This window comes from Sorex fumeus, unplaced genomic scaffold, assembly GCF_029834395.1.
Source record: "Sorex fumeus unplaced genomic scaffold, SorFum_2.1 ptg000047l, whole genome shotgun sequence".
Taxonomy (NCBI): Eukaryota; Metazoa; Chordata; class Mammalia; order Eulipotyphla; family Soricidae; genus Sorex; species Sorex fumeus.
The window spans coordinates 57,301,120-57,315,738 of record NW_026606104.1 but is presented as its reverse complement, the minus strand read 5'-3'; the positions used below and the strand labels follow the sequence as shown (position 1 = coordinate 57,315,738).

The window sequence follows — 14,619 nt, the reverse complement described above, 5'->3', positions numbered from 1 at the left end:
ACTTCACAGAGAACTACAGTCCCCGCGCACAACTGTGTGTGGCCCCAAATCCATCCATCTCACCTCCCAGAATGTTTTTGTCTACCTAGTATAAAGATTAAGGCATTTGCCTCGCATGTGGCTGCTGCAGTGATACTAGTCCAAAACCTAGCACCACATATGGTCCCCAGAGCAGAGCCAGGCTTGGCCCCAACCCAAAAATATTACCCATGTAGAGCTGGTATAGTAACAGTGGGTAGAGTTCTTACCTTGTACATGGTGAAACAGGATTCGATTCCCAGCACATATGGTCCCTTGAGGCTGCTCAGGAGTGATCCCTGAGTACCACTAGGTGTGGTCCAAAAACCAAATACTTAAAATTTTCAAGGAACAGGAAACGCATATGCAATTACTTTATAAACTGCTCTGCAAATATGAGGGATTTGAGGGGGGAAAAAGTCACAGGCTTTCAATTTTGGCAGTAATTTCAGATCCTACTCTGCCCTCTATTTGCTGTGCAATCCTAGGCAAGGCATTTCATCAAAATGCTTCCAGTCAAGCATAGAAAATTCGGGGCCAGAATACAGTTGGTAAGGCACTTGCCTTGCTCACCGTCAAACCCATTTTAATGTCCAGCACCACAAACACTGCCAAGTGCCGCCAGGAATAATTTCCAAGCAGAGGCAGGACTAATCCCTGAGCACTGTGGGTGTAGCCCAATACCTTTGGTTTCCACCCTCCACTCCTTCTGGGGCCCCCATGTAGACTCAGGAACAGGGGGGGGGGGGAGGGGGGGAATCACAAGCTTATAATTTTGGCAGTAATTCCAGACCCTGCCCTGCCTTCACGGAGCTGCAGGATTTCTGGAAGACAGGCCACGGCAGTGCAACTGCCTTGCATGTGTGAAGCCTACAAAGAAATCAGTACCAAGCTCCTGGCTCTCACCCTCCCGGGAGGGTGGAAGATGGGTAGTAACTGATCAGTTTAGGACCAGTCCCTGAGCACCAATGTGTGTGCATCCCCCATAATAGTTGAAACGGTTCTTGCGTGGCACTGGCTTCCCGAAGTGCGTGATCTGTTTCCCAGCTCCCCAGACTTTGAACTCTGGCCCACACCACCTTCTGTGTGCCTCTCAGCAAGTGACCCCATTTCCCCCAACTAGTGGAGCTGTCTCATTCATCTTATGAAAGGGGAGCTGTGCTGACTGAGATGTGAACAGTCTCGGGAAATGCTACTGTCCCTTCCTCCTTAAAGGATCCAGAGGCTCAACCTGCCTCCACCTGCATTTCAGAGCAGCCACCCACCCACCCACCCACCCACCCACCGTGGGTTGCATTAGGGTCACCCCACCCGTTTCTCCGTCGTCCGCCAAGAAAGTACACAGGCTTTCTTTGAAGGGTTTTACTGCTAATCACTCAGGGTAAGAACATGTGAGTTGGGGTGGGGGTGACAATCAGACGAGGGGAAGAGTGAGGTCCCTGGATCCCGGCTCCCTGAGGGCTTCTTCCATTCTAAGGCTGGACCTCAGACCTCTTCTCCTGGCCACAAGGTCCCTCCACCACGGGCGGCTCCGCCCAGTCGGGGATGCTAAGCAAAGCTGGGGCACAGAAGGCAGGAGCAAGCAGGCCATGGCACCGTGCCCTAAGCAGTTCATACACCACCGGGAGGGCCGCAGACGGTGATGCCCATCACACGAGTATGTCCTCAAGGGCCAGGGAACGGTGCCCTAATGATGTGTGCATGACTACCCTACTTCTACTTCCATCCCAAGGAGATAAAGCTAAGAACACACCCTCTGATTTTTCAGGGAAATCAGCCTGGAGTAGGAAAAACAAAAAATAAAGGAAAAAGGAAAAAAGCGTTTTTCCTCGAGTCCCTTCTCAGGACTTCCTAGAGATGCTGGCTTCACGGGCGCTAGGAAACCATTTCCAAAACAGGAGGATTTGAGGCGAAGGGGGCAGGACTGGCCGCTGAAGATCTTCCCTCGCCCGGCCGCGGCGCTCCCCTCGGCCGGGGCTGCCCCTTCAGTAGTAGTCCTTATCGGCCTGTTCGCCCATGTGGGTTTTCTGGTGGCGGATGAGGTTGGAGCTGCGGGAGAAGTACTTCCCGCACACCAGGCACAGGTAGGGCTTCTCCCCTCTGTGGGTCCGCTGGTGGGCTCCGAAGTTGGAGATGTCGCTGAAAGTCCGCCCACACTCGGTGCACTCGTAAGGCCTCTCGCCGGTGTGGGTGCGGTGGTGCACGCCGAAGCTGGAGCTGTTGCTGAAGCTCTTCCCGCACTCGCAGCAGATGTAGGGCGCCGGCTCCAGGTGGGTCCGGTGATGCACAGCCAGCGCGGAGCTCTGGCCAAAGCTCTTGCCACAGATGTCACAGCGATAGGGCCGCTGGCCCATGTGATCCTGCTGGTGCGTGGTGAGATCCGAGCGCCTCCGAAAGCTCTCCTGGCACTTGGGACACTGGTAGATCTTCTCCTCCAGGTGGATGCGCTCGTGGCGGATGCGGTTGGAGCTCCTCGAGAAGCTCTTCCCACATTCCGAGCACTTGTAAGGCTTCTCACCAGTGTGGATCCGCTGGTGCGTTCTCAGGTTGGAGGGATTGTTGAAGGTTTTGCCGCACTGGGCACATATGAAAGACCTCTGCTTGGCCACGGGTCTCGGATACGCAATTTGACCCGGGCCCCCTGGCTCTCCAGCTGGGGCAGGGACTATCTGCCATAGCGTTTGGGGATGGATTCCCTGGGGCCACTCTCCCAGGCTCTGGTGCGGATGCGGTTTCTCCTCGTCTGGGATCTGAAGGCCTCCCGAGTCGTCCACTCTCAGGAGCTCACCCTGCTCCTCAGGCAGCTGGGGTTCTGGACTCTGCTCCTTCTCGCTGCCCATCTCTGAACCCTGAGGATGAACACAAATGACCGACACCTGATTCCCCGAGTCAGGCCAGACCACAGGGAACCTTGTTCTCTGACTCAAGGAACACACAGCAGAAATAACCTCAATCTGCCGGAATACTTGTCTGGGACGCCTCTACTAACTCGAGCGAAAAACTTTCTATTTAAAGCCACCCAAAAGAGCAAGAGGACACCAACCTCGTGCAATCTACATGCTACCTGGAAAAAAAAAATCTGAACGAGAGTCTAGACTGTAACTCATGGCCAAGCAAAAGAGCTACCACTGGGTTAAGTTCACACTTCTGAGTAAGTTCGTACTCCTGTGTAAGAGAATGGATCCACTCCTTTTAAACTTAAAATTAACAAAAAATATCTTCAGTTGGGAAAGAAAGAAAGAGCACAGTGAAGTGCAGCGCATGCTTTGAATGCAGAGTTTGGTTCCCTGTGCTGCATGATCAGTGGCCTGAGAACGAATGTCTGTCCCAAGAAAACCAAAACTAAAAACATCTTCCTAAAAAAATAACTATTTTCCTGGCCCCGGCAAGGATCAGCCCCTAAGGACCACCATGCGTGGCCCCAAAACCAAACAAACAAAAGATTTTCCTTACAAAGCCTCCATGCTGGGGCTGGAGCAATAGTACAGTGAGTAGGGCATTTGCTTTGCATGTGACCAACCCGGATTTGATCCCCAGCATGGTTCCCCCCCCCCCCCAAGTACCACCATGAGTAATTCCTGAGTGCAGAATCAGGAGAACCCCCTGAGCATCATTGGGTGTGATCCAAAAACCAAAATAAATAAAATAATGCAGCCATGCTGGGGCCAAAATGATATACACATGCAGCCGGCCCAGGTTCGATCCCCAGAACATCTGGTTCCAGAAGGGCCTCTAAGAGTGATCCCTGAGCAGCAAAAGGACTAAGTCTTTAGCACCGCTAGTGTGGCCCAAAACAAAAACAAAACATTCACGGAGGGTTGGAGAAATGGGTCAATTGTGCTAATTGAATGTCTGCATGCTGGAGGTTCAAACCTTGGTACTACCTAGTCCCCTGAGCACTACAAATGGCCAGCGTAGCTCCAAAACAAAACCAACGAAAAGTATCTGGGGTCAGAGTGATAGTTCAGCAGGTAGGCGTTTGCCTTGCATGCAGCCAACCCAGGTTGAATCCCCAGCATCCTATATGGTCCCTGATTACTGCCACGAATAATTCTTGAAAGAATAATTCCTGAGTGCAGAGCCATGAGTAACCCAAGTCATCACCGGCGTGACCCCAAAAACAAATTGGAAAAAAAAAACCCCACCCCAAAAAAGTGTCCATCCATTTCCCTACTAAATGAACATCAACCCTTAGCACCAGAGTGTGGTCCAAAACCCACAAAAAGTTAACACGGGTAGGCCAGAATGATAAAACAGTGATTATGGTAGGTTCTTGCCTTACACAGCATCCCATATGGTCCCGCTGAGCACCGCCAGGAGTGCGTGCAGAGCCCGGAGTAACCCCTGAGTATTGCCAGGTGTGACCCCCCCAACTACCGAAAGGCCTGAACTTTGTTCTGATTGGTCAATATCCACCATCATGTTTCATATACCACCAGTCTGTGTTCATTCATACCACATACCACCCACCACACTCCCACACCAAATACTTAGCTCAATTTCCAAACCACAGACCTCAAAGTCACATGTAGCCAAATACACCACATACACAATACAGCTCCCACACATCGTCCAGACATGATACCATTAAGTTGTGGTCTCACATCACACACACACACACACACACACACACACACACACACACACCCTGACACCCTGCCCCCAACCCAGCACAAAGCCTTTTTACAGACAGTGTAAGATACAGAGAGTAGAGATAGTCCAACAGCAGAGGCAGACTCAGACTCTCAAAGTGGGCTTTTTTTTTCTTTTTGGGTCACACACTGCAATTCTCAGGGGTTACCCCTGGCTCTGCACTCATGAATTACTCCTGGTGGTGCTGGAGGACTGGGATGCCGGGGATCAAGCCAGGGTTGGCGACATACAAAGCAAATGCCCCACCTGCTGTGAGATAGCTCCAGCCCCAGTGAAAGTCCTTATAATGAGAATGGTGCTACTGTGGGCCTTGAAGAAATGACATTTAGAGGACAGTGCACGGGCTAAGGTGCTTGCCTTGCACCCACCAGGATCACCAGCACACAGAGCCAGGAATATCCCTTGAGCACTGCTGGGTGCAACCCCCCCCCCCCGCCATCATTTCAATTATTTTTGAAAAACAGAACAGAATGGAAGGGGCACTGACTCTGACTACATTTAGGACTTGATCCCAACAGTGACACTTTATAACTCTGGAAATTATGCACTTGACGCTTTAAACCTCTACTCTTATAAGATTCTAACTACTACGATTACGCCTGTACTATAGGGCTTTATGCAAAGAAATGCCTGTATACACTCAATGTAGTCTGTCTTTCAGCAAATGATAGCTGGCACTACAATTACTGAAGATTTGAGCCAGGCATATGGCTCAGCAGCAAAGTATATGACTTGCATGTCTGAGAACTGGATTCCACCCCCACCACACACACACACACACACACACACACACACACACACTCAGTAACAACTGTTTGTTTTGGTTCGGCCTTAGGACCACACCCAATCCCACACAAAAAGAAAAATCAGCAACAATGGTTGTTTGGTTAGGGGACCACACCCTGCAGTGCTGGGGGGACCATCCCTCCCAGCCTCCTGCCCACAGGCCCTCCAGCTCTCCGGCCTACTAGCAAATGTTGAAGACACAATGTGCCAGCCCCGTGAAGAATACAAGCAAGTTCTCAAACACCGTCCTTTGGCTTCTTCATGGTGGCAATGAGGAGTGAACAATTCTGGCAACTGCGGAACAAAACAATGTTATTCAAGGACCCGCTTTGCTTACACGTTTTGTTTAAAGTCAGTTTCCAGGAGCCAGAGATAGCTCAAAGGCTAAGTGCTTTGCATGACCCTGGCAGAGTATCCCAGGCACCTCATGACACCCCGCCGAAGCACAGTCGAATGTCGCCCAATTCTCACCCAAATAATGTAATAATGTTCCCAAGAGCCTATCAATGAGATGAAGTACTAAGAATAAAAAAGGTTCCTTATGTGATCTTGAGAGAAGAGGGGGAAAAAACCTTTGCAGGCCAGACACTTCAGCAGGGAGGGCACTTGTCTTGCATATGACCCACTCAGGTTCTATCCTGGGCCCACATAGGGATGGTCCCGAGCACAGGGAGTGATGCCTGGGCACACAGCCAGGAACAACCTTCGAAAACCACTGGGTGTGGCCCAGAAACAAAACAACCCTCCCCACCAAAAATCCTTTCCTAAGGAAAAAAAAAAAAACCATCAACCTTTGTCTAGCTAAATAGAAGGGTAAAGTAAGTCTCCATAAAATTCAGAGAGGAGATTGAAAACATTCCTCCTTAGAGCCTGCCTGGAGTCACAGGTGGAAAAAAATATGTATCTAGAAAAAGTAAAATAAACCTGTGTATCATCTAAAATGTAAACGACAAACCCTCACCTCTTTGCAAGAGGGCCAGCTAACTTTTAAGCAAATATTAACATTGGGGCCATAGGCTCTTTTACAACCACTCAACTCTGTCATTGTATCCCAACAGCCATAAAGAACACATAAATGTGGCTGCATTCCAATAAAACTTTATTTAAAGCCGAGCTTTCCCGACTTATTTGGCCCACAGTCCCCTTTTGGAAATATTACTAAGTACTCCCCTCCATAAAGCACCCCCACTGCACCCAGGTTCCTACTGCCAGCCCCCCTCGATCATTCCAGGGCCCTCCCCTATGGGGTAGTACACCTACTTTGGTAAACACTGATCTACAACAAAGGGGGGAGGAGCCGGAGAAGATAGTCCTGCTGGTTAAGGCGTCCTTACATGCAGCTGACCTGAGTTCTATCCCCAGCATTGACCACAACCCCACCCCGCCCTTAAATAAAGGAGCGGAGAGAGGATAGCAGAGGGATTAAAGTCCTTGCCTTGCACACAGCTAATACCCTCTCCATCACCGGCATCGCTGAGGTGGCCTAGGTCATCAATGCCTGCATCTTTAGACCCTTGCAAACCACAGGCCAAGAAATACTGGAACCCTCCCCCCACCCCGTGACTCTTCTGCTACTTGCCAATCTATTATCTGTTAGAAAAAGTATTTTTTTTTCCATTGTCACACCTCATGTTCAGGATTTACTCCTGGCGGGGCTCAGGAACCCATACAGGGTGCCAGGGAGCAGCAAACCTGTAAAGTTGGCCGCATGCAAGCTAAGCGCACTACCCACTGGACTCTCTCTCTAGGCCCTAAGAATATTTATTCCTTTCAAGAATAGTGTCAGATAAAATTTCTTCACTGGTGTTTTCACCATTTCCTGATGATTCTTATGAATAGACCCCCCTCGCCCGCCTCTTCCTGTCCCCCCCCTCATGGCTAAAACACAGCTTCCACAGAGGTCGGTGTTAGTTCTTGACTCACTCAAGGAATGTAACCCTAATTCGGAGCAGAGGCAGTCACAAAACCGTATCCTTAGCAAGTATTTGCTAAACTGAATAAACGAAGGTCAGGACTGCCTTCGGAGCTTTTTCACGCTCATTTATGGATCTTTGGCCCCGCTGATCTTCAGCAAACTTATGGTTCAGTGGAAGTTTCTCCTTCATTTTCCCATAGATTCTTGTACCATTTTCAGTAATCTGCCTTGATCTGTCTGATTCCACAAGAACACCACTGAGAGCAGCACTGGGTCACTTCATTAAGCTCTCTGCAGCACAAGGTCCAGTGAACCCACTTCCCAGCTACTCCTACTGCCCCTAAGATTCCAAACACCACCCCCCAACCCGCAAAGGGAAAGTGGCCTCCACTGACTTTCAATCCTGATTTTTCTGAGAACCTAGGACCCAGCAAACTCTGACCCTGCTGACAGCCATGGGCAGGTCCAAATAAAAGGAACGTGATTTATGATTAAGGTTCCTCCCCTCACCCAAAGTGCATCAAGAGGACAAGATGAACTTGGAGGGGCCAGGAACTATGCCTCACTCACTTTTGCACCCACACAACACCTGGCAAATTACACCGTGACCAATAATAGTAGCGAACGTACATATTTGGTTTGGGGGCCACACCCAGGGTGCTCAGGGGGTCACATGGCGCTGGGGATTGAGCCCAGCACGGCCAAGCACAGAGTTCCAGGACTTTGAGCTATCTCCCCCGCCCAACAATGAATATTTTTGTGTGTGGTTTTTGGGCCACACCTGGCAGAGCTCAGGGGCCATATGGCGCTGGGAATTGAACACAGGCCTCCTGCATGCAAAGTGCGCACTCAGACTCCAGCCTGCCAGCAAATATTTAAGTTCTTTATCAAGTGCTCGGCCCCGGGCTGAGCACGGTCCACGAAAAGCCCACTCAGACATTTCAGAGCAGAGAAAAACAGGATTAATCATCATTTGCCCCCGGTGACACGGAGCAGATGAGTGGCAGAAAACCGAGACCTCTGCCCATTCAATCCGAACAAATGTCTTTTAAACAAAATTTCAACTTTTTGGAAGGCGGAATCAAAAGGTTAAGGAAAGGGGGTCAGAGGGAGGGCTGGGTAAGGCAAGACAGAAAGAAAGAACAACACCGAGAGGAGTTCAGACCAACTAGGCTAATCTCCCTTGAAGAGATCGGCATAAGCAGCGCTGAGTACGAGGTCTCCTGAACGAAGCAGGGCTCGCGGAGAACGTGTGTGTGTTTGTGTGTGTGTCCCCCCCAAAAAAGTGCTCTAAGTAAAACACAAAGGCGCCTGAGCCACCTTTCGAAGACCTGGGGGGGGGGGGGGCAGGCCCTAGAGACAGCACCGCGGTCCCGAGAGATGGTAGCCTGGGTCGGCGCCCGCCTTGGCAGCGGACCTGAGTTGGATCCCCTGCACTGCATATGGTCCCCTGAGCACGGAGCCAGGAGTAAGCCCTGCGCACAGCCGGGTGTGGCCCAGAACCAAAAAAAAAAAAAAACCAAACAAAAAAAAAGAAACCCAAAACAAAAGAACACCCCCGCCAAAAAACAAAACAAAAAAAAAACCCGCAAAAGAAAACACACACACACACACAAAAATAAAAACCCCGCACACACACACACACAAAAGCCGGGACCCACACAGGCTGGTTCCCCGAGGCTGGGGGGGACCCCGCGGGGGGCCGGGGCTCCCCAACGACCCGCGGGCGCGCCTAAGCGCGCGGGGGGACCCCCCGGCCGGGAAGCGGCTCCAAGGGCCGGAGCGCACGCGGGGCGCTTTCGTAACCGGCGGCACCGCGTGGCTCCCCCGGGCCCCGCAGGGTGTGACCCCCCCCCCAAAAAAAAACAAAAAAATTAAAAGAAAAAATAAAATAAAATAAAACGCGGGGCCAGAGGGAGCAGAGGCCGACGCCGGGGGCTCCGAGGGGCGCAGCTGGAAAGTTGTCTGCGGGCCAAAGTTCCCCGTCTCGGGGGACAAGCCGAGGGGTGGGGGGCTGCTGGGGTGGGGGTGGGGGGAGGGACTCGAGAGCGGAGAAGTGTGCCGGGCGACTCGGAAACGGGCCGGCGGCGGCGGCGGAGGGGGAGGAAGGTCTAAAAATAAATGAAAAAAATGAGACGAAAGCGGCCGAGGGACCGCGGCGTGGCCCGAGCGCCCGGGTCGAGCGGCCGCGAATGGCGGAGTCGGCGGCACCAGCAGCGCGCACGAGCGGGGTTCGCGGCGGCCGGCGGCGGGGCTCGGGGCCGGGAGACCCGCAGGAGCCGCAGGAGGAGGGGGAGGGGGAGGGCTGGAGCCCCCCGGGCCGAGCGGGGGGCAGCGGAGGGCCGGACCCGAGGCGCGGGCCGGGGTGGCGGGGTGGCGGGTGGGGGGTGGGGGGGGCCGCGCAGGGCCCCATCCGCTCCCCGCTCGGTCCGGGAGCCAGGCCACGGGCTCCGGGCCCCGGAAGAGGGCTCGGGGGGCCACACCAAGTGGCCCGCGGAACGGCGAGCGCCCTTTCCCCCCCACCCCACCCCCACGCGACCCGGGGCTCGGCCCGCACCCACCTCGCTCCCGCCGCTCGGTCAGAGACAGTGCCGCCGCCGAGGGCCGAGGGAGGAGCCGGAGCCGGAACCCGGGCGGGACCCGCCCCCGCGCCCCGCCATTGGCGCGCGGAGACTGCCCTTCCTTCCCATTGGCTGTCCCAGCTGCCACCCCGCGAGACACCCAGGCGTGAGCGCCAATCCGCTCGCTCCTCGGGCGTGGCCTGCTGGGAGTTGGAGTCCGAAGGAAGGAAAAAAAAAAAGAAATCGTCGGACCCCAAACTTGCAAACTTTCCTCCCGGCCGCCCGAGACCGCTTCCCTGCGGAGGTCGCGGGGCTCCCGGCGCGTTAGGAAGCGAGCAGGAGGGGCCCGGGGATGGTTGGGGCGCAGGAAAGCAGCCTACACATCCTCCAGGGAGTCTCGGGCTCCGTGTCGGCTTCGAGTTAGCGACCCTCTGGGCGGCGGGGTGGGGGCGGAGGAAGGGGTGGGGGGCCACACCCGGCACAGGGCCACTTCCGGCTCTGTGGTCGGGGGTCCGCTTCCTTGGGGGACCGAGCTGGGCCGGCGATCCAACCCCAGTCTCACCTGGCGAGGGCCCCGGCCCGCCCAGCTGTCCGCCCAACCCCGAGTTGGTGACCCTGACACCCCGACACGTCCCCCCACCCCAGCCTGCGGTGGGATAGTTAAGGTCCGGGAGTGTCGAACTGGAACACGAGCCACCGCACAGCGCCTGGCAGAGGAGCGAAACGTTTGCCAGTCCAAGAAAACGCCCCGGGATCTGCCAACGCCCCTCTGCAGGGATTAGCCTGACCTTCACAATTCAGAAACAACAAAACGCTGAATTATGCCCGGGGTTAGGAGCGTTTCCCTTTAAGGGGTGTGTGTCTGTGTGTGTGTGTGTTGGGGGGGTGTGGGTGTTTTGGTTTGTGTGTGTGTGTGTTTTCAGTCTAATCGCGATGTGGGCTAAACTCTACAGTTGTGTGTGTGTGTTGGGGTGTGTGTATGTGTGTGCTGGGGGTGTGTGGGTGTTTTGGTTTGTGTGTGTGTGTTTTCAGTCTAATCACGATGTGGGCTAAACTCTACAGTTTTGTGTGTGTGTGTGTGTGTGTGTTGGGGTGTGTGTATGTGTGTGCTGGGGGGGTGTGGGTGTTTTGGTTTGTGTGTGTTTTAAGTCTAATCACGATGTGTGCTAAACTCTACAGTTGTGTGTGTGTGTGTATTGGGGGTGTGTATGTGTGTGCTGGGGGTGTGTGGGTGTTTTGGTTTGTGTGTGTTTTCAGTCTAATCACGATGTGGGCTAAACTCTACAGTTGTGTGTGCGTGTGTTGGGGGTGTGTATATGTGTGCTGGGGGTGTGTGGGTGTTTTGGTTTGTGTGTGTTTTCAGTCTAATCACGATGTGGGCTAAACTCTATAGTTGTGTGTGTGTGTGTGTATGTGTGTGCTGGGGGTGTGTGGGTGTTTTGGTTTGTGTGTGTGTGTTTTCAGTCTAATCACGATGTGGGCTAAGCTCTACAGTTGTTTCTCATCTCTGCTCTGTGTGTTTCAGGGCGAAGAGCACAGCAAGATAAACCAGATTTATAATCCGAGTTCTACCACCTCGTGATTTGGAGCACCATTTTCCTCCCTTCTAAAATCCCTGGAAGAATTGTTGTGAGGATTAAGTGAATTAACATAATAAAGCTTCTGCCTCCACAAATGTAAATTCTATTTCCTGCTGGTAAATTCTCTTGGGTGCCCGTTGGTGAGCAACATGAATTGGTTTCAGGATCGGGATGTTAAAGAAAAGTGTGTTTGAAATTTAATATGAATGAGCGAAATATAAATACTCCATAAATACCATTAGTTTATAAGCCGATATAAATAAAATGCTGAGAAGGCAGACTCAGAAGTAAAACTGTGACTTTATTTTTAACTGTGGTTAAAACTTTCCTGGATTCCAGTGGTTTGGAAACCAATCCTATAATGTGTTTTTCTCTTGCTAGCCCAAAGACTTTGCCCACAACTTCTCATTCACTGTGAAAATAACAACATGCCAAGCGACGGATAGCAAATTTTTATTGAAGAATTGTACAAAAGCAAATGAATTTCCACTCAGGCCCTGTGATGATTAATTTTAGGTTTCAACTTGACTGGGCTAAGGGTACCCAGACACTGAATCAAGTAGTTTTAGGGTCATGGACGAGTATTTTGAGAGTACCGGGGCCAGAGCAGTAACCTTGTATTTAGTCAACCTGTGATTCAGCCCCCAGCACCATAGATGGTCCCCAGAACCCCTCTAGGAGTGAGTGATCCTTGAGAGCTGAGCCAGGAGTAAGCCTGGAGCCTTCCTGGGTGTGGCCCTAAAACAAATCAAAATAGAGGGTCACGGATATAGCTCAGCAGCAGCAGAGCGCTTGTCTTGCATGTGTGAGGACTTGGGGTTCAATCCCCCAGCTGCCCCCCACACACGCAAATTGTATTTCTTAAGGGTGCTTTTGGGTGAGACTGACGTTTAAGTTGGTTCATAATTAAGGTGGGCAAACTTCTGATGAACTAAGAAGTTTGCCCACCCCAATGCTGATGGGTTCCATCTATCAACTGATGACCTAAAGAAAACAAACAGAATCTAACTGATCCCCCAAAAAGAGAAATCCTGGGGCTGGCAAGATAGTATAGCTGTAGGGTGCTTGCCTTGCACAAGGCCAACAAAGGTTCGATCCCTAACATCCCGGAGCACCACCAGGAGTAATTTCTGAGAATTAGAATCCAGAATTGCCCATGTGGCCCCAAAATCAAAAGAGAACCCTTCCTGCTTGGTAACCTTGACTGTAACATTTGCTTTTCTTCCTATCTCAGACTCAATCTCGGGTCTTAAGCATATCAGCTTTCACAGTGGTGAGCTGACTAATGTGAGCACTGGCAGAGAGAACTTCCAACAACTAGAAAGTTCTGGTTTCTGTTGGGTAGAGTTGTGTTGGAGGAAAGCTCAGCTCAACTGAGCCCCAGTGTCCATAAAAAGGCCAGATGACATGTGCGGTGTGACGGGATAGAGTCTTGGCTTCTTTTTGCGATGCACAGCAAAAAACAGGTTCATTACTCTAGCTTCTCATTCTGGTCTACCAGCTTCCTATTGGAAATCAATACCCTCTGACCTAACAGGCTGTTTGCAACACAGACAGCTCAACAGGGAAACAACATCTACCCTGGTGATTAAACCAGTCGTTCTTGGGCCAGGGATAGGATTCAGCAATGAAGCACTTGCAAGTGTGAGGCCCTGGATTTGAGTCCTGCACCTCAAAAATGCTAAACAAATAACAACAACAGAACAAAAACAGGGATTCTCTGAATTCCAGAACCGATTCAAAGGGCCAGCTGCAGAGATGTACTCATCTGTCTATGTAAGGTCAGACTTCAAAGCCCAAGAATCCCCAGCAACCTGACTATTATTTTTTACATATCTTTTCTTTTTTTTCCTTTTTGGGTCACACCCAGCAATGCTCAGGGGTTATTCCTTGCTCTGCACTCAGGAATTACTCGTGGCAGTGCTCAGGGGAGCATATGGGATGCTGGGGATCAAACCAGGGTCAGCCGCGTGCAAGGCAAACGCCCTACCCGCTGTGCTATCTCTCCAGCCCCTATTCCTGAGATTTTTAAGGATTACAGAGACCATTTATTTATTTATTTTATACATAAAAAAATATACTCCTACATATACTCCTACAGGAGTACTGCTATTTATTCAGCCACTGATTAGCTGATTGAATTGTGCATGAACTCCACCTTACTTTTTTTTTCATCTTTTATAATTTTATTTATTGAATCACTGTGAGAGAGCAGTTACAAAGCTTTTGGGTCTAAGTCTCGGTCATACAATGAAACACCTGTACCTTCACCAGTGCCCATTCTCCACCACCAAAAACCCCAGTATACCCCCCTCCCACACCCTCCCCCTACCTCTGGGGCAGATGATTTCCACATTACTCTCTTTCTCTACTTTGATCACATTCAATATTTTGACACCAGAACCACCATTATTATTTGAGATTTTACCCCAACACTCAGATCTGCTGAAAAGGCAAGAATAGACAATTTGTGTTCTGTTGCTGGTTATGAATAACATATGATGTCGCGTGGCTGCAGTAGGGCCATGTGATTTTGAAATTCCAAAATTTTAACACTTAAATCTGGAAGGATTTCTGCCAAAAGCCACTGGGTTTCGAGATTTGCTCCTGAGTCTACGAAGACCACTTTAAATTCCTGCCTCTGTGACTGGAGAGAGAGTACAGCTTGCTTGCACATAGTCAGCTGGGGTTCAATCCCTAGCACCACACACGGTCTTCCAAACCCTGGCAAGACTGAACCCTGAGCACAGAGCCAGGAGTAAGCCCTTAGTACCACCAGGTGTGGCCCCAAACCAAAACGACACAAAACAAAAAACAAAAAGAGAGACTGGAATGATAGTGCACTGGGTAGGGCATTTGCTTGCATATGGTCTACCTGAGTTCGATCCCTAGTATCAATTTTTGGTATTGCATATGGTCCCTCTGAGCACCACCAGGAGCAATTTTTGAGAGAAGTAGTCAGGAATAACCCCTGAGCATCGTAGGGTGTGACCCAAAAAGCCAAAAAAAAAAAAAAAACCCAAACCAAACAAAAAGAAAATAAATAAAGTCCCTTCCTCTGGTTGTCATCAATAGGTAACATTCACTCATTTCTCAAACACATACA

General features: G+C 51.1%; 1 protein-coding gene and 1 pseudogene across 3 annotated transcripts in view; one reads left to right on the top strand and one right to left on the bottom strand.

Annotated features, from left to right (window-relative positions):
• Positions 1 to 1,371: 1,371 nt before the first annotated feature.
• ZNF691 (zinc finger protein 691) overlaps positions 1,372 to 14,619 on the bottom strand; it is a 132,117-nt gene continuing 118,869 nt past the window's right edge. Inside the window, exons 1-2 of one of the 3 annotated variants that reach the window (XM_056122893.1) lie at positions 9,934 to 9,994; positions 1,372 to 2,867 (exon numbers count right to left, since the gene is read on the bottom strand). In XM_056122893.1, the coding sequence (XP_055978868.1) occupies positions 2,004 to 2,858 (855 nt within the window). In that variant the 5' untranslated portion in view covers positions 2,859 to 2,867; positions 9,934 to 9,994 and the 3' untranslated portion in view covers positions 1,372 to 2,003. Of the gene's footprint in view, positions 2,868 to 5,639; positions 5,772 to 9,933; positions 9,995 to 14,619 lie in introns of those variants that run through there. The other 2 variants (XM_056122892.1, XM_056122894.1) reach the window with 2 other exon arrangements.
• On the top strand, positions 6,251 to 6,345 carry LOC130032248 (uncharacterized; annotated as a pseudogene).